This window comes from Dryas octopetala, chromosome 2 (genome assembly GCF_963921425.1).
Source record: "Dryas octopetala chromosome 2, drDryOcto1.1, whole genome shotgun sequence".
NCBI lineage: Eukaryota > Viridiplantae > Streptophyta > Magnoliopsida > Rosales > Rosaceae > Dryas > Dryas octopetala.
In genome coordinates, this window is record NC_141367.1 from 31,187,862 (window position 1) to 31,206,161 (window position 18,300).

The window sequence follows — 18,300 nt, forward strand, 5'->3', positions numbered from 1 at the left end:
TTTTGTTATTATTCTTATTTTTCAATGTATTTTCATGATTGAACATTTTTTAAATAATTATTTAAAGATCATTTTTATAAAAAAATCAATTAAATCGAAAATCATTTAGTTATGTAATTGTTGTCAAATAAACTAACGATGAATCAAATTATTACCAAAACCGTCTGTTTATTTGATTACAGTTACATAACCAAACAATTTTCGATTTAGTTAATTTTTTGCATAAATGATCTTCATAGTTATATCTAAATAATGAACGGTTTTGATCATGAATTTACATTGCAGAATAATAATAATAATAATAAATAAAAAAATCGATGAAAAATGTAAATTAAATAAAGTAAATAGCATTCCTCATATTTTATTTACTTATTTATTACCCTTTCTTTTTGGTGGGATCTACTTATTAACCTTCATTGTTTGTTTAGAAAGAAAATTTTTTTGGACAAAAATGATTTTTTTTAATTATATTTAATTTTAGAATTAAATACAAAAATTGTCTACAAACTTTAATGTGATTCTCAATTTGGTCTATGAATTTTCCAAATTGTATCAAAGCAATACAAACGTTAACTTCCATCTAAGAAATTAAGGGAATTAGTCATATACACAATGTGACTGCATTTTCAAGGATATTTTAGTCCATTTATCACATTTTTGCTTAAATTTTTTAATGGAAGTTAACGTTTGTATAGTTTTAGTTGGGAAATTTGTAGATCAAATTGATACTTTTTCTAGTTAATAAATTAAATTAAAAATCACAGTAAAATTTGATCATAATGATCCACTTTATGAAGATCCCATTGTATTCCGGAAGCTCTCAACATTGGTCCCGATAAATCTCAATTTATTACTTCCTCTCTACTAATAATGCCTACTCCCTCGACTCGTTCTAAAAAAATACGATTTCGTGTAATAAATTTTTGATATTCAGCAACTTTCGTTAAAAAATAATCGCAGAAATCCAAACATTTATCTATCCAGCCATGAGGTAAATCGGCCGCTACTCCTCCGATACGAAAATAATTATGCATCATTCTCATACCACCATTTTTATATTTAACCCTTAATTTAATTAAATAGATTTAGTTTTATTAAAGAGTTCATTGGAGTTTTAAATTCACCAAATTTTTTGTGGGGTAGGTCTGGCGTGGGTTCAAACGTCAGTTGCACACGTCATCAATTCATGAGAAGTATTTTAAGGGAAAGTACATGCGAAGTAGGGAATCATAACCTTTATTCATCATTGGAATATATATTTGCTTCATTTATTGAAAAAGAAAAAGAATATATGATTGATCACAATAAAAAAAAGCAAAGAAAAGAACATATGTGTGTGCGCAATAGCCATTAGCCAGTAGTGAGATTGACTAGGAATTGACGACCAAGAGTCTCTGTGTTTGATCATGAACTTGGCTGTGGTTTTATTTTAACTTGAAGGTCTCAGGGACGTCTCTACACTTTCTCTGTTCAGCATCTAAGGTTTCTTCTCTCTCTCTTTCTTGTTCTTTTGCTGTTCTTTTGGCTTTCTCTGATCAGTCTTTGTTTTGTTCGTTTCCTGCATCATTGGAGCAATGTGAAATAAATTTTTCTGCAATTTTTTGTTCTTTTTATCCGTTTTGATTTTTTTTGATAGCCTCTGGCTTTGGGGGTATCAATTGATTTGCTGAGTTTTTGATGGTATAATTTTTGTTGGTGTGTGATTAGTTTTCTTCAATGAAGAGCTTTACTTGGTGTGCATTCTTAGCAAGTGGGTATCTTGCTCTCGACTGCTAGTGCAAAAAAGACTATTTTTTCTCTTACGGTTTTCTTCATCCTTTTATTGAGCAGAATTATCATTCTGATCTCCCTGTTTGGCAATCTTCTAAGAATCATATATATATATATATATTTAGAAGGTTGTTGTATATTACCTTGTTTATCTTTTAAATGTGTTTGTTTGTTGTTCCATAATGGCATGTATTATGAATTTGGATGGCTTAGGGTATGAGGTTCATAATTGTTTTTAGCTAATAATTTCAATCGCATAATACCTTTCTATAAAGACTTTCTGGTTTTTTATTTGTGAAGTTTCATAAAATTTTACAAGTACATTCCACCTTTGGGATGCTGCATAATAGCTTCGAATGTTTTGACTGAAAACAAATTGTATACTTTTTCTTACTATACACAATACAGTATCTTACAAAATTCACTTTTACTTGTCTTGATGCAGTTATTTGCAGCCTAAATGCAGTGAAGAAACTCACACGAATAAGATGGGTAAGACAATACAGTTGTATGGATTCCCTTCCGGTGTATCTGCAGAAGAAGTTTCTGCATTTCTGGAGCAGCATACAGAAGAAACTGTTTATGCTGTTAAATTAAGAAAACCCAAAAAAGGGGGAAGATATTATGCTATTGTTCAGTTTGCCTCCACCAGAGATGCTGATTGGATTATCTCCTTGGCCAATAAAGGCCTGTGGTATAAGAAGTCCTATTTGAATGCTCGAAAGATGGAACATGATATTGTACCAAAGCCAAGAACCTATTTGCATAGATTGCAAAACATAGGATTGCATTTTGGCTGCCAGATTGCAGATAAAAAGTTTGCTGTTTTGTGGAGAGCAGAGAATGTTTCAGTGGACTTTGGGATTGGAATGCGGAAATTACATTTTTATCTGTCATATCATGGTGCGGTATATAGGCTTCAGCTGGCCTATGAAAACATTTGGAAGATTGAGTTGCATTGTCCACGTAGTCGTACTGCTACTAAGTATCTTCTGATTCAGGTTGCTCACCTATTTTTTAATTAATGTTGGAATCCAACTGGTGTTTTCTCCTAATATTCTTGGCATTCATCTAATCCTTTGTCAGCTCAAGATTGGATAGTTTTGCATCATCTACATGATCAATTTGCTACTCATTGTTCATATGTGTTCTTATTTTGAGTAAATTGATGAGCATCAAAACACCATTGTCTGGAGAAACTGAGGTTTGTTTGCTTTAAGGGTTAACAGTGTAATCCTTACTCTATATTTAGGAGAAATTCCATTTTCAAAATTTGATGGTAATAAGAAATTTTATAGTTTTTTAATTATATTTTCTGTATTTGAGAATATGAATTAATGAAATATTTTATTCATATCTTATAAGTTATAAGGTACTTTTGATATAGATAGAAAATAGGCCCTTATCATTAATAGGCTAAGAAGTAAAGAATCAGATATTATTTCACTGTTGTCAAGCATGTTTCGTTTCTCACTGCCATAATTTGAGTCATTTCATGCTTGCAACTGCAATTGGAAAAAAAATATTATCTTATCTCTTAGTGCATAGTAATAATATTAATTTTTTTTTTCGTGCATTCTTTACTTGAATGGTTCTTAATGAATTTAATTGTCCAATTATCAGGTATATGGAGCTCCTCGGATATATGAGAAAGATGTACGCTCTTCAGGACAAGTATATGAAGACCCTAATCTGAACTATTTTAGGGATATCCCTGATGACCAATGGGTCCGGTCAACTGATTTCACTCCTTCATGCTGTATTGGCCAATCTTCGTCAATATGTTTGGAGCTTCCTTATGGTGACCAACTTCCAGATTTTCGAGAAAACTTTGCTTATTATAAAGAGAGTGAAGGAAAATTAATCTTGGAGAGGGGATCTACATTTTCTTGCAACCAGGACCTAGTCCCCATTATTGGTTCCCCAGGTGTTGATTTGCCATATGCTATCTTGTTTAAAATAAATATGCTGGTCCAGCAGGGGTGTCTTTTAGGGCCAACACTTGATGTTAATTTTTACAGGTTGGTTGATCCACGTAGAATAAATGTTGCTTGCATTGACTATTGCCTGGAGAAATTATATAATTTAAAAGAGAGCTGCTATGAACCTTCAGTGTGGCTTAATGAGCAGTACAAGAAGTACCTCACATCAAAGAAACCTCCAAAATCACCTGTCATATCCTTAGATTCTGGGTTGGTATATGTACGCAGGGTCCAAATAACACCATGTAAAGTGTATTTTTGTGGTCCTGAGGTTAATGTGTCAAATCGGGTACTACGCAATTATCCAGATGATATTGATAACTTTATTCGTGTTTCATTTATTGATGAGGAACTGGATAAGCTTTATTCAACAGATTTATCTCCACGTACTTCTACTGCAAATGAGGATAGGAAAACTGGCATCTACAAAAGGATTCTTTCTGTTCTCAGAAACGGCATAGTAATTGGTGAAAAGAAATTTGAATTTCTTGCATTTTCATCAAGTCAGTTGCGGGATAATTCTATGTGGATGTTTGCTTCAACCCATGAACATACTGCTGCTAGAATAAGAGGCTGGATGGGGAATTTTCGCCAGATAAGGAATGTGGCAAAGTATGCTGCCAGGCTGGGTCAATCCTTTGGTTCGTCCACTGAAACTTTAAATGTTGGCAGAGACGAAATTGAAGTTATTCCTGATGTAGTGGTTAATCGGGATGGAGTCAAATATGTCTTTTCTGATGGTATTGGGAAAATATCTGCTGATTTTGCTAGGAAAGTGGCCTTAAAATGTGGCTACAAAGGCACTCCATCTGCCTTTCAGATTCGATATGGTGGGTATAAAGGCGTGGTGGCTGTTGATCCAACCTCATCAATGAAATTATCATTGAGGAAGAGCATGTCCAAGTATGAATGTGGTAACACAAGTCTAGATGTCCTAGCATGTACCAAGTTTCAGCCTTGTTTTCTGAACCGTCAGTTGATAACTCTTTTGTCTACCCTTGGAGTTCAGGATCATGTTTTCTTGAAAAAACAAAGGGTAGCTGTACAACAACTTGATGCTATATTGACTGACCCATTAAAGGCTCAAGAGGCTCTGGATTTGATGTCTCCAGGAGAGAGTACTAACATCATCAAGGAATTGCTCATGTGTGGTTACAAGCCTGATGCTGAACCATTCATTTCAATGATGCTACAAACATTCCGGGCATCAAAGTTACTGGAATTGCGGACCAAAACAAGAATCTTTATTCCAGATGGAAGAGCGATGATGGGATGTCTAGATGAAAGCAGAACCTTAGAATATGGACAGGTGTTTGTGCAGTTCTCCGGCAACAGACATAGGCAATTCTTTGATGATTCCTTCATACTTGGTGGCAGCGCAACAAACCAGACTGTCATTGTTGAGAGAAAGGTAGTTGTTGCAAAAAACCCTTGTTTACACCCTGGGGATGTACGTGTTTTAAGGGCTGTGAATGTGCCGGCTTTGCACCATATGGTGGACTGTGTTGTTTTTCCACAAAAAGGATCAAGGTAAGACACATCTTTTAGTACTTTTGCAACATTGCGACCTCAATTGATTTATAAATACCCTTCCTTATGTTGTTTTTTATTAATAAAAATTTGATGTTTTCTTAAAAGAAAAATAAGTAGCCTGTTCAAACATGAAGCATGCATGCATATACATAAACCGGTATAATGATACTTGTATTTCATATTATATATTGTGCTTTATAGAAACTTTCTTACCCTAATGTAAAAATTAAACAATTTGATAGCAGTGCTTGTCCTAAATGGGGATTAGAACAGCTGAACCAATATGTCCATGTAATGCGGCCTCTATGGATATTTATTTAGCACGTGATAAACCAGTATTGATTTTTGTATGCATTTGGTATATGCAAAAGATGAGATATAATTTACTCCATCTGTAGAGATATTTAGTATTTCAAAATTGGCAGAACTTGGTTTTTCTTGTAGATGCTCTTGGAATTTCTTAAATTGCTAACAAAGTGCTCCTTTTTCTTGGTTCCCCTGCATAATTGATTAGAAAATTTTTCTTATAAACATTTGATTTGATGATGAAATCTAATTTATAATTTTAGACCTCATCCAAATGAATGTTCGGGAAGTGATCTTGATGGAGATATCTACTTTGTTTGCTGGGACCCTGATTTGATTCCTCCTAGGCAAATCCAACCTATGGATTATACCCCAGCACCAAGTGTAGAATTGGATCATGATGTCACAATTGAGGTAATACTCTTGGATAATCATGTTACGGTATGAAATTTGGAATTTCTTCAAATCTAATTTTGATTTTATTTTTCTTCAGATTGCAAATATGATGTCCAAGTGCCGAATGATTTTGTTTTAGTTCACTGTCTTCTGGGTTTTTATTTTGTCACATGCACGGTAAGAACAAATCCAGTTTACTTGATGTTCATTTTCTTATGGTGCAGGAAGTTGAGGAGTATTTTGTAAACTACATAGTCAACGATAGCTTGGGTATAATTGCCAATGCCCACACTGTTTTTGCAGACAGAGAACGTTCAGAAGCAATGAGCAATCCATGTTTAGAGCTCGCAAAGCTATTTTCAATTGCGGTCGACTTTCCAAAAACTGGGGTACCAGCTATAATACCACCAAATCTATATGTCAAGGAATATCCAGATTTCATGGAAAAGCCTGACAAACCCACCTATATTTCGTACAATGTGATTGGAGAACTTTTTCGTGAGGTGAAGGACATTGCACCCCATGACAGCTCCATCAGATCTTTCACTCCTAAAGTGGCGAGAGAGTCCTACGACCCTGACATGGAAGTCGATGGTTATGAGGATTACATTGAAGATGCTTTCTATCACAAAGGCAATTATGATTATAGGTTGGGAAATCTATTGGACTATTATGGGATCAAGACAGAGGCTGAAATACTCAGTGGGAGTGTTCTGAGAATGTCAAAATCTTTCACTAAGAGGCGGGATGCAGAATCTATAAACTTGGCTGTGAGGTCACTCAGGAAGGAAGCTAGGAGCTGGTTCAATGAGAAGGGAACTTATTCAAGTTATGGAGCAGATGATGTATTTGCAAAAGCTTCAGCTTGGTACCATGTCACATATCATCCTAAGTATTTTGGTTGCTACAACGAGGGGCTGAATCGTGACCATTTTATCAGCTTTCCATGGTGTGTTTTCGACAAGCTGGTCCACATCAAAAAGGATAAAGCAAGTATCAGAAGGGCTCTAAACATGTCATCTCTGGAACGACTGAACAGCCAGTTCAGTCGGGGCTTGCATTTGAGCTGATGACAAAGTTCAACAAAGATGATCAAGTCAATTGTGAATGCCTATGCTTATGATGAAAACTATAAGTACTGATTGTATAATATATGAATGTTTGGTTTGTTTCTTGTTTGTGGCACCCAATTTAGAAGATTTTGGGTGAGGGCACAGGCTCACCAATTGTTGCTAGTCTTTGGTTAGCTTGCCTTACCCCAAGGAATGAACAACTTCGCGTCAAGCTTATTAGATTTGGACGGAACTTCTATTAATGTCTCTTCATGTCCCTGATTTGAAAGATTTGTGTGTGTTTTTATTTCCTTGTTGATCAATGAGACAATTATATGGTTTATAGGACTTTATAGTTTAAGTGGTTCTGTATGCATAAACATCTAATAGAGGCGAGGTGGATCTTAGTAGTGAATAAAGTAGTGGTCCAAATAACATCATCCTTTTTTTTATTTTTTTATATATAAACTTCTGTCACTGCGCTGCAATATCATGACAAATTAAGGTGCAAACCTATAATTCTTTATAAATGAGACCTCATCACCACGTTCTCATAATATACTCACAAGAGGTCTCATGGAGATTGGCAGACCACAATATTCAATGTATATCAAAATAAACAAATCAACAACGCAAGTTTCAACTACCCCGTTACAGTAATGTCATCTGTTTCCTTAAAGTGAACAAAACCGCATCTTTGAAATAGTTGGACTTCCAGTAGTAATTGTACACAACCCCGAAAAACCAGCAGAGCAAGAAACTGGTTAACATGATCATTAGCTGGTTTTTTTTGTTTTTATTCCTGTAACTTTTGTAGGGTGTCTGTCTGTCTGATTTAAGATTTGGTAAACAAGAAAAGTAGGTAAATCTTTGGCCTGTCCTCATCAATTAATATTTAAACAAAAGCATTGAACTATTGACTACATGTGTACACCATGCCCAAGATATTAAGCCATAATATATTTGCTAATTGCTGTCCACCATAATTTATTAATAAATGATCAAGGTGTGCGTCCAAACTAGTCTTAAAATAAGTAGACTGATAAAAGTACAATAAAAGGAGTCCAAGGTGAATTCCAATTTTATTTTATTTTATTTTTTGCATTTTTGAATCTTGAATTGAAATATTCCAGTTTGTGTAATGGGAATCATTTACGCTTGAGAGCAACAAACAACTGAACTTTTTCTTGGCATCTTGAGTTGACTAGGTCAGCTTGGTCTACAAGTTTTTGAGTCAACCTCCCGAACATGTCATCCATAACCTCACTTCCAAAGTGTCTTACAAACATTGCCTCCATTGCAGCCCTTATATGCATGACCCATGCAGGAATGTCAAGGGGACCTTTCAACCACACTGCTGGGTTCGACAACTCTAGTCTCTCGATACTGAAACACCCGTTTTTCTCCACCAGCCCCGCCATCTCCTCCGGAGAGGCTGCATAAACAGGCAAGTTGAACGAGTCCACTTCACCTTCATCAATTAATCCCTGCAGCGCATAAAAAAAATTAAATTAACAAACTACATGGACCAAAAGTGAAATTTGCGTAATAATGAAGTAGCATACCTCAGTTGCCATATCTACGAGGCTAGACCCTAGAAAATCGTAAAGCATACCCGTAGCGAGTTGAGAATATGGCATCCCTTTGGAATTTCCTGTCATGATCATCACCATCATTCCTCCAGGCACGAGCTCTTTAGCCCTGGCATTCAAAAAGTTGCTCATGTCCTCTGCAAATTGGGATGCATAAGCATCAATTACTTGATGTGGGGCATTTGTGTAGTGAATCCTCCCCTTGTTCCATGCCGGAGAGTCTTTGTTTTGCAACTCTGCTGGCAACTTAGAGAGCCAGTGGATAGCAAATGAGGTATGCACAAAGTGGATAGAGGAAGTGGGGAATAAACGATCGTGAAAAGAACCAGGGACACCAGCTACAAAGTATTGCCTGTCTTGTGGGAGAGACGTAAAGAGGGTATTGAAGTCATTCAACAGTAGATCGTTAAACAAGACTTGGAATTCAGGCATGGTTTGATCATCAGGGCATGATTGGGATTGGTATTTTTGTTTCATGGCTTCGAGTATTTCTTGGATATTCACAAAAGTGTTGGGTCCAGTTGCACATCCCAAGTCTGTAAGACGAATTGTGTTTGAAACAGAGGAGAGGTTTTTCATGTCAAGCTTCTCGGCTATTACCTCCAGGATTTTTTCTTTTTCAATGTCTAGAGATCGTTTCTAAAGAAGAGAAACATGGTACAAATAAGCTAATTCATATGGTACATACCTAAGGATCAAAGTTCATTAGTTTTTTATTTTTTTTTTATTTTTTCATTCGAGAAACAAAATTCGAACTTAACATTTTATAGAGAAATACTACTAAAACAATAATTAGTTGGTATGAAGTTGGTTAGTTAATTAACTAAATTATTTGGTATGTAATACTTATTAATCTAAAGTGGCATAGAAATAGAATTAGATTCAATAAATAAAAAATAACTCAAAGAGAAGTATATTAATATATGTAGCCTCCCCCTCTTTGTTATTTGTCCATCCAGCACCACTCCATTATAATAACTTAGTATTAGATTCTATAAATAAAAAATAACTCAAAAAGAAGTATATTAATATATGTAGCCTCCCCCTCTTTGTTATTTGTCCATCCAGCACCACTCCATTATAATAACTTAGTATTAGATTCTATAAATTAAAAATAACTCAAAAAGAAGTATATTAATATATGTAGCCTCCCCCTCTTCGTTATTTGTCCATCCAGCACCACTCCATTATAATAACTTAGTATTAGATTCTATAAATTAAAAATAACTCAAAAAGAAGTATATATTAATATATGTAGCCTCCCCTCTTTGTTATTTGTCCATCCAGCACCACTCCATTATAATAACTTAGTGGGAATAGCATATAGCTAGAGGTGCATCCGATCTTTAAGAAATTAAGAAACCAAATAACCCATATGTATATATTATTGTTGATATTGAAACATTGGATTGCTACTGGAGAACGGAAAATTATAGGGTATAACCGATATATCGCCACGTGATATAACAAATTCAACGTGTAAGGGTATTATTGGACGATGTGTTTATATTAGTAGGGTATAATATTAATAACATTCACTCATATTATAACATATAGACTGGTTATACCACGTGTTAATATATCGGTTATACAGAATAATTTCTCCCGGAGAACCCACTTAATTGTAGGATGGAGAGCTTATATATATTGGCTAAAAATACAAAAAAAAAAAAAAAAAAAAACTCCTGAAATAATTTTTTGATCCTTATCTTCTATCCTTTTCTATGCATTTCAGAAAAATAGATATATAGAAGGAAATTAAGAAGAGATCGAAGATAACCTTGACATAATAATAAAAAAAATACAAATAAAAGGCACGACACAGGATTATGGCAAGTAGTGTAGCTAGGCTTGTAGCATATGGCATACAATATATATAGGCCATAAATAGGGGTGTGATGGGGTAATTCTCAGAGAGAATCTTAAAATATTGAATTGGCTACGTTTAGTACGGTTCCACTAAAGTTAGTCAAACTATAGTTACAGGGACCATGTATATATGCAAATGGAAAATGGAAATTAAAATATTCTTAATCTTAAAAAAACAAAAAAAGGGAAAATATTTAAGCTCCTTACGCTACACCCTCTGTGGAACTCGATTCTCTATGCCCCATATATTAGGTACTTTTGTGTGAGAGACTTTACTTGATCATGATCATGAGGGCTCTAATATTTGGGGTATTCATGAAAAATTAATTGCGTACGTGGTTAATTAGTTCATGTATGACCATATATGATCGCGAGTCAACCAGCATATATAGACACAAAGTTGATACATGCCGGCCTATTAATTTCCTACCTCAAAATTAATTAAACTTGGATATCATATATATGTAACATGCACAAGATAAGTATATACAAGTGGTAATTTCCTAATCCTCAGTTGATGTTTTTGGTGTTGATATGGTGTTTATGTTAATTTATGTTGGAAATTACGCAGCTTCAAAATTTTAATTTAATTATTTTCTATTATATATTTTTATAGTATTAAATTTTAAACTCAAGTTAAATACTTAACTCGGAACGTCAAGGAAATCCGCGCTGCTTTGAACACAACCATCATATTAGCACATAAAACATTATGTTTCAGAAATCCGTACAGTATCAAATATGATTAATTTTAGGCATATATGTCTGCGTATTCATATGCTTAATATATATATGGGCCGATGATATATAATGTGTGTATATATATATATATAGAGGAAATTACAGATTTGGTCCACTTATTTTATACATAGTTCAATTTTGGTCCACGATCTTTTTTAAGTTCTGTTTTGGTCCACTAATTGTTTCATTTGTTCAATAAAGGTCCAGATTTGTGACTTTAAATCTTTTGGGTTGTGTTTTCTTCAATTATAATTGAAGTATAAGTTATATTTCATCATTTCTTAGTCATAAAAACAAATTTGGAGTATTATAATCTAAGAGAATTGAGATTTGGTGAAATTTGAAAAATTGGCAGTTTTGGGTACCCTACTTTAGGGTCAATTATCTTGAGTTTTAGAACTCCAATTTGAATGATCTTTATATGGTTGTAAAGAAGAAATGCATAGCTTTAAAACAAGTATATATTTGCTGAATTTGGGTGAGATTTGATAGGGTAAAAAGCAGGCCAAATTTGAGAAAATAAATCTGGACCTTTATTGAACAAGTCAAACAATTAGTGGACCAAAACAGAACTTAAAAAAGATTGTGGATCAAAATTGAACTAAGTATAAAATAACTGGACTAAATCTGTAATTTTCTCTATATATATATATATGTAATACTAGAAAGATACCTGGTAGTAGGAGTTCTTGGAGTAGCTGTAAGTCCCATTTCCAGCGTTCATTGGGAGACTACCTGTTACCGCTTTTGTGCTATTTTCTCCGTTGGTAATGGTATTCATCATGTGGGAGCTGGACTCGGCTGTAGCACCCAGTTTCCGTCTGTGTGTGTGAAGTAATTAGTGGTTTTAATTTGTGAAGTGGGTGTGGCATTAACTCCTATATATAGAACAAAACTGAAGATCAGAAGAGAGAGATATAGGCATGTAACGTGGTGGCACCACCACATATGCATGCTTTAATTTACATGAATTAATCAATCCTAACTATGATAAAATATTGATATTTTTCCTATTGGAAAATTAACATGGATCCAAGGCCGACTTGGGCTGGCTAGCTGTTAATTTAAACTGACCAATGCAACTTCGATCAACTACTTTTTTATCCTTTTGATCATGCCCTAGCTATCTAGCTAATTAGAATCTCATTGGGCAGGAAAACAGTCATATATTTGTCGGATTAATTAAATAATGATGCAATTCAGGAATTAGCTAGGACAATTGAGGCTAGCTAGGATATAATTTCGATCTGATTGTATGTTTTAAATTTTTAATTACAAAATTGACTTATGTGTATATATGATTTGTTATTATAGCAAAGACTTTCATTCAATTATCAACGAAAATGTTAGTCTTTTTATCAAATTTCTACCATATAGGCCTGAACAATAACTAAACCATATAGGCCATGTTAGTCTGTAAACATTCTTCCACGAAATCAGTTGTTTATTATGTTAAACGTAGTATAACGGCCAGATTTGATGCTCGATCAGTTGAAATACATTTAGACTCATTTTATAGGATGATATCGATGTACTTATTCTTTGCAAGACTAATTAATAGGAGGGCAGCATCGATCTACTCATATTTTGTTTTTTTTCTTCGCTCTCTCTCCTCTTTGAAAAACCCTACTTGATGGATCTCTAAACTGCCAAGAAATTTTTTAAAAATTTGTTTTAAACAAATTCATTTTTGTAATCTTTTTTATGTTTTATATGAGTATAAAAAACATTAAAATCTATATAGATTAACAAGTGATGATGATCTAATATAAAACAAATTATCTACGTGAAATCTTATGTAGGGTAATTAAATCTTTTGCGGGGCCATCCATATACATCAATCTAACGGGTATTTCACTGTTTCCTTTGCTGGTGTCTCGGTCTATATATATGATGGTATATGTGTCATATATGGGAAAATGACTTTTTGTGTGTATATATATATACACTTAACGCATTTTTATACCACAATTTCATACCATTTTACATGACATTCATACATTGGACACTAAAAATTAAAAAATAAAACCTAAAAAAGAAAAAGGAAATACCCTAGCCTTCCAGTGAAGTAATGACACATCAGGTGAGATACAAATGTGGGACAATTAACATTATTGCTACTTAATACTATATGAAAGCGGAAGCGTCCGTTTCAATGCTAGTGCTAGATAATGAGTTGAAATTAAGTTGAAACCATTTCAATGGATTATTAGTACTGTTGGCCTGGTCGATATATATATAGTTAAGTAATAATTATCTTATGCAGCATTAAGGATCGATAATTAAAGCGTTCTCAAGATCTTTTATGATTAATACTCCAATTATTATCAAACTAACTGGGATTGTGCCAAAAATATATCAAAGAGGTACTCGATCTTCCTCACGCATAGAGAGATAGAGGTAGAGATAATGTACGCGTTATTCTACATTGTAAAAAATATAAAGAGAAATAACTAGAGATAGAGTTGGAGATTTTGAATACATGAATTAATGAAATTAAAACTTTGATATTATGTCAGACAATATATGATGCCATTTGAGCCCAATTGGTGGTGAGGGAGTTTGAAATAATGGGTATAATTAAGATAGGTCAATAATTCAATTCCCGCTAATATAACAAAAAAAAGTTTAACTATTAAAAATGTCTAACAACATACGTATTTATATATATATAATTAATGTACTGCTTTCAATTCAGAAGCGTTTTTTGTGGTCCTTAATTTTTATGAAAGCTGACATTGGCATGTAATATTGAATAAGCAGGACCGGCCAGGTGCATAAGTTAAAATTAAAATGATAATTATCAAAGTTATATTAATTAATTATTTATTTATTTAAAGATGTACCAGATATTTAATTGTGACAATACGGGTCACTTAGTCATGGTTTACACAAACATCAGAAAAGAATTCAGTGGTCCTGCAGGAGAGGACCTAGGGACTTATATATATCACACTAATTGCAGAAGAACTTGTAATTAATTATGCAGAGAGTGTTTGTGGACATATATATACACTCATATATACATGCATGATAATATGATTTATACATGGGCGGACCTTTCTTCTTGTTTTTTATGACAGAAGAATCTAGCTTGGAAAATTAATAAGTTACTTGCATGGAACTTTATATATATTACTAGAACCTTTGTACCTTTTTAAAAAAATGTTTTTCTCATTAATACATTTGTTCAAATGTATCCTGTAGGACAGTAGGAGGAACACTTTTAGGTTTCGTCGGCTTTAATCTAGAACCGAAGCATTATTTAACATATTAACTTAATAGTTTTCAGTATGTAACAAATTTAAGTGTACGTACGTAATTAAATATATAAATAAATGTGGCCAGATCAATGATCATCCCTACATTACTATTGACAGAGAGCTGAGGACCACCCTACTCTAAGAAAAAATGAATAAATCTTTTTTCACGTAGTTTATTATCGAATAATTTTTTGTCCCTTTTATGCACACCAAGAATGCAAAATGTCCTGCAACCTGAACAGCAAAAAAAAAAGCCTTTTTCTTCCAGACATCCCAGCTCATTAGTCTCAATTTACACCATCTTTTGACGGGGTTTGAAAGCAGTAACAAGGTTGTTTTATTATTATTATTATTTTTTTTTATTTTTTTTTTATTTTTTTTTTTTGGAAAGGGATAATTTGAATTTAAGACATCTTTTAACATTAAGAAGAAAATTACCACTAGACCACAAACTATATTTTAAGGAATCAGTACGTCCAGATTTGTTGACTTTAAGGAATGAATAACAACATGTCAACATCCTTTTATTAATTAATTTTAAGGTTGATCAGTTTTCGAGATTAAAACGGTTATACGTACCTGAGCTATAATTTGTTCGTAGCTAGTTAGTGCTTATTTATTGAATTTTATGGGAGCTCAGCCTTAATTACATCATCTAGCTAGTAGCTATATATATATATAAGATAAGAAATTGTTAATTATGTCACTATATGCAAATTAATTCAAGTGGGGAATCAAGGCTATTGCTTATTAGCTTTAGGGGAAATTATGTAAGTAATGGTCCTAACACCATGTAGTTGTTAATTGTGATCTAAAAGAAGCACTAATTAACGGAATAATTAATAAATTAAAAATGTTGGAGATCGATAAAAGATTCGCAAATATTATTATAGAGTAGGCGTCCAATTGTTGCGAATTCAGAAGGTGTGGACTCTGGAACATATATCTTTTGATGCTGCTCTCACGTTTAAGCACATGCAATGACACTTCATTCACACAATCACGTATGAAAGATACTGCCTATGGCTTTACCTATATGTTTGTAGGTCGTAGTAGAGTGGGCCTCATACAAGCACAAGTCTAAACTAATTAAGTAATAAACAGTAATCTTATTGCATGCCTATATATAAATATAATATATATGAATCATGGGTTATGCGACTCCATACAGTTTAGTTAATTTCATATGAAAAATTGAAAGAACAATATATGATGAGTAATCCATTATTAATAGTAATGATCTTTTATGATATAACTTCACGTATATATATAGATATCATCGATGCTAAATCAAATTTAATAGTCGATCCACGCTGATCCCCGTTTCTGAACATTTCTAAGATAAAAGGCCACTGCTAAATATTTGGGCATTTAGACACAATTTTGTTGTGAGAAAAGAAACGGCAAACTAGTGTAACAAAAAAAAAACGACAAAACAGAAGCATGTAATATATAATTAAACGATAAAAACGACAAAGCAGTGTAATCTTAGTTCAAACGACTGAGAGAGATTCTATATGAATAGTAATGAGGTTTTGAGGGACACAAAGTTTCCCCAATCCCTTTTTACCTTTTAATTGAAATCGAGGCTATCCACTGGGATGGGAGATACCTAACCTAGAATTAGTGGGCTTTTATTTTAATTTTGGGGTTAGAAAGACTGAAAGAGAACTTTATTAGGTCCTCTTAAAGAAAAGATAAAAAAGTGATAGTGGGCTTTCTTTTTTTGCTTATGGGTCTGAATATGAATTTTATAGACTTTTCTTTTTCTTCAGGAGAAAAAAAGGTATAAAAAAGGACATTTATGGAGTGTGGCATTTATTCGAAAGAAGGGCCAAGGTGAAGCCTTACCTTCGGACCAGGCCCTGCTCCTGAGTCCAATATGGCAATATGTCTCCGGTGGATCAAAAATTAAATAATAAAAAAAAATTAGGGTGATTTCGATATTAGTCCATTAAATTGCATTTTTTTAGAGTTTAATATCATTACTTTGTTTTAATAGTTAAATCTCATATTTAAAATTCTGCTCCATGTAGGATAACAATATTCCATTAGATTTCTACTATTAACAAATTATGCCATTATGTACTTAATATTTGTTTTCAAATTGTGTCACTCTTTAATTGCCATTAATTCTTTAATTTTCCTAAAAAATGAATCCCAAAAATTCATTAAAATACTTAATTTAAGGCGTGTGACATATATATATATATATATATATATATATACAAGAATGTTCTAAAACTAACTAGTTAGTAAGTTAATACAAAACTAACCACCCTGTTGGGCCCACTGCACAATGTAATTTCAAAATCTGAACCGTTTATTTTTTAGGTCCTACTTCAAAGATCATTCATGTAAAAAATCTTTAAAATCGAAAGTCATTTAGCCATTTGATTATAATAACAACTATTTCTATGCTTTTATCGAAAATACTGATCGTCTATTTATTTGATTTCAATTAGATGACTACATGATTTTCGATTTAATTAATTTTCTGCAATGATGATCTTTGAAATAGGGCCTAAATAATTAATGGTTCGGATTATGAGATTAGTGATGTGGTGAACCCAAAAGCATGGTTAGCTTCGTATTAACTTGTTAACTGGTTAGCTTTAGAGTACTACAACTAAAAATTGTTTGTAGGTTCATTATAATGTAGGTGTTTTAATTCATATATGTTCATAAATTTGTCTAGGTCATTACTACTAAAAAAACTAATAGGTGCACAAAATAAACATGAAAAAATCAGTTGGTTTACAAAATAAACAAGAAAAATAAGCTAGTAGGTGCACAAAACAAGTATCTTCGTTAATCTTATATTCTTTGTTGGGCAGTTTTCTATTATTAATATTATATAAATTTGATATTAAATATGCAAAAATGCTCTAAAACTAACTGGTTAGTGAGTTAATACAAAACTAATCACCTTGTTGGGTCCACTGCACAATGTAATCTCAAAATCTAAATCGTCTATTTTTTATACCCTACTTCAAAGATCATCTTTGTAAAAGATCTCTAAAATCGGAAATTATTTAGCCATTTGATTATAATAACAACTATTTATATACTTTTATCGAAAATACTGATCATCTATTTATTTGATCTCAATTAAATGACTACATGATTTTTGATTTAGTTAATTTTTTACAATGATGATCTTTGAAGTAGAGCGTAAATAATTGATGGTTCGAATTATGAAATTAGTTATATGATAGGTCCAAAAGTATGGTTAGCTTCGTATTAACTTGCTAACTGGTTAGTTTTAGAGCACTCCTAATTAAATATGATATAGCAAAACTAATTTTCAAAATAAAAAAACGTTCAAAGTTGAAACAAGTAATTAACAATAATATTATTTCAATAAGAAAAATTAAATATTATTAATTAATGGAGATAAATAGCATTAACTACTTGTAATATTACCTAAATATGGTAAAGGGTGGTATCTTAGGATAAAAACAAACTTTTAGTTTTAAATTAAGCTAACTGATCCAACAATATAAAGAAGGTTGCTTATGTGGACATTAGTCAAAGGGTTAAACTTCCCAAAAAAAATTACGGTGGGTTACTCTTAGAAAAAAAATATGTTTATGGTGGTTTATCCTAATTTACTAAAAAAATTATTGACGGTTGACCACTTGAAATATAGTACTGGTTATATAAACCTTTACAACGTTTGAAAAAAGCAGCTTGTAAGGCAATTTAAATAAATCCAACATTTTATTTAAATCAAGCTATGCGCCATAATTAAGGCCCATAACTCATTATTTTGCAAATGATCAAGGTCGCGTAT

At 32.7% G+C, this 18,300-nt stretch overlaps 2 protein-coding genes across 3 annotated transcripts; one reads left to right on the plus strand and one right to left on the minus strand.

Annotated features, from left to right (window-relative positions):
- The first annotated feature begins 1,310 nt into the window (after positions 1-1,310).
- LOC147295663 (RNA-dependent RNA polymerase 1-like) lies at positions 1,311-7,387 on the plus strand. Of its 2 annotated transcripts, none has more exons than XM_086231814.1 (5): positions 1,311-1,482; positions 2,216-2,771; positions 3,394-5,282; positions 5,855-6,005; positions 6,212-7,387. In XM_086231814.1, the coding sequence occupies exons 2-5, from the start codon at positions 2,259-2,261 to the stop codon at positions 7,055-7,057; spliced, it is 3,399 nt and encodes a 1,132-aa protein (XP_086087940.1). In that variant the 5' UTR covers positions 1,311-1,482; positions 2,216-2,258; the 3' UTR covers positions 7,058-7,387. The 2 variants fall into 2 exon arrangements, with proteins under 2 accessions (XP_086087940.1, XP_086087941.1); XM_086231815.1 differs by having other exon boundaries at positions 2,226-2,771.
- Positions 7,388-8,187: 800 nt separating this feature from the next.
- Positions 8,188-12,025, minus strand: LOC147295664 (loganic acid O-methyltransferase-like). Its single transcript, XM_086234355.1, has 3 exons — positions 11,915-12,025; positions 8,605-9,270; positions 8,188-8,526 (listed from the first exon to the last, which is right to left on the minus strand). Exons 1-3 carry the CDS (start codon positions 12,023-12,025, stop codon positions 8,188-8,190), a joined length of 1,116 nt encoding a protein of 371 aa, XP_086090481.1.
- Positions 12,026-18,300: the final 6,275 nt, after the last annotated feature.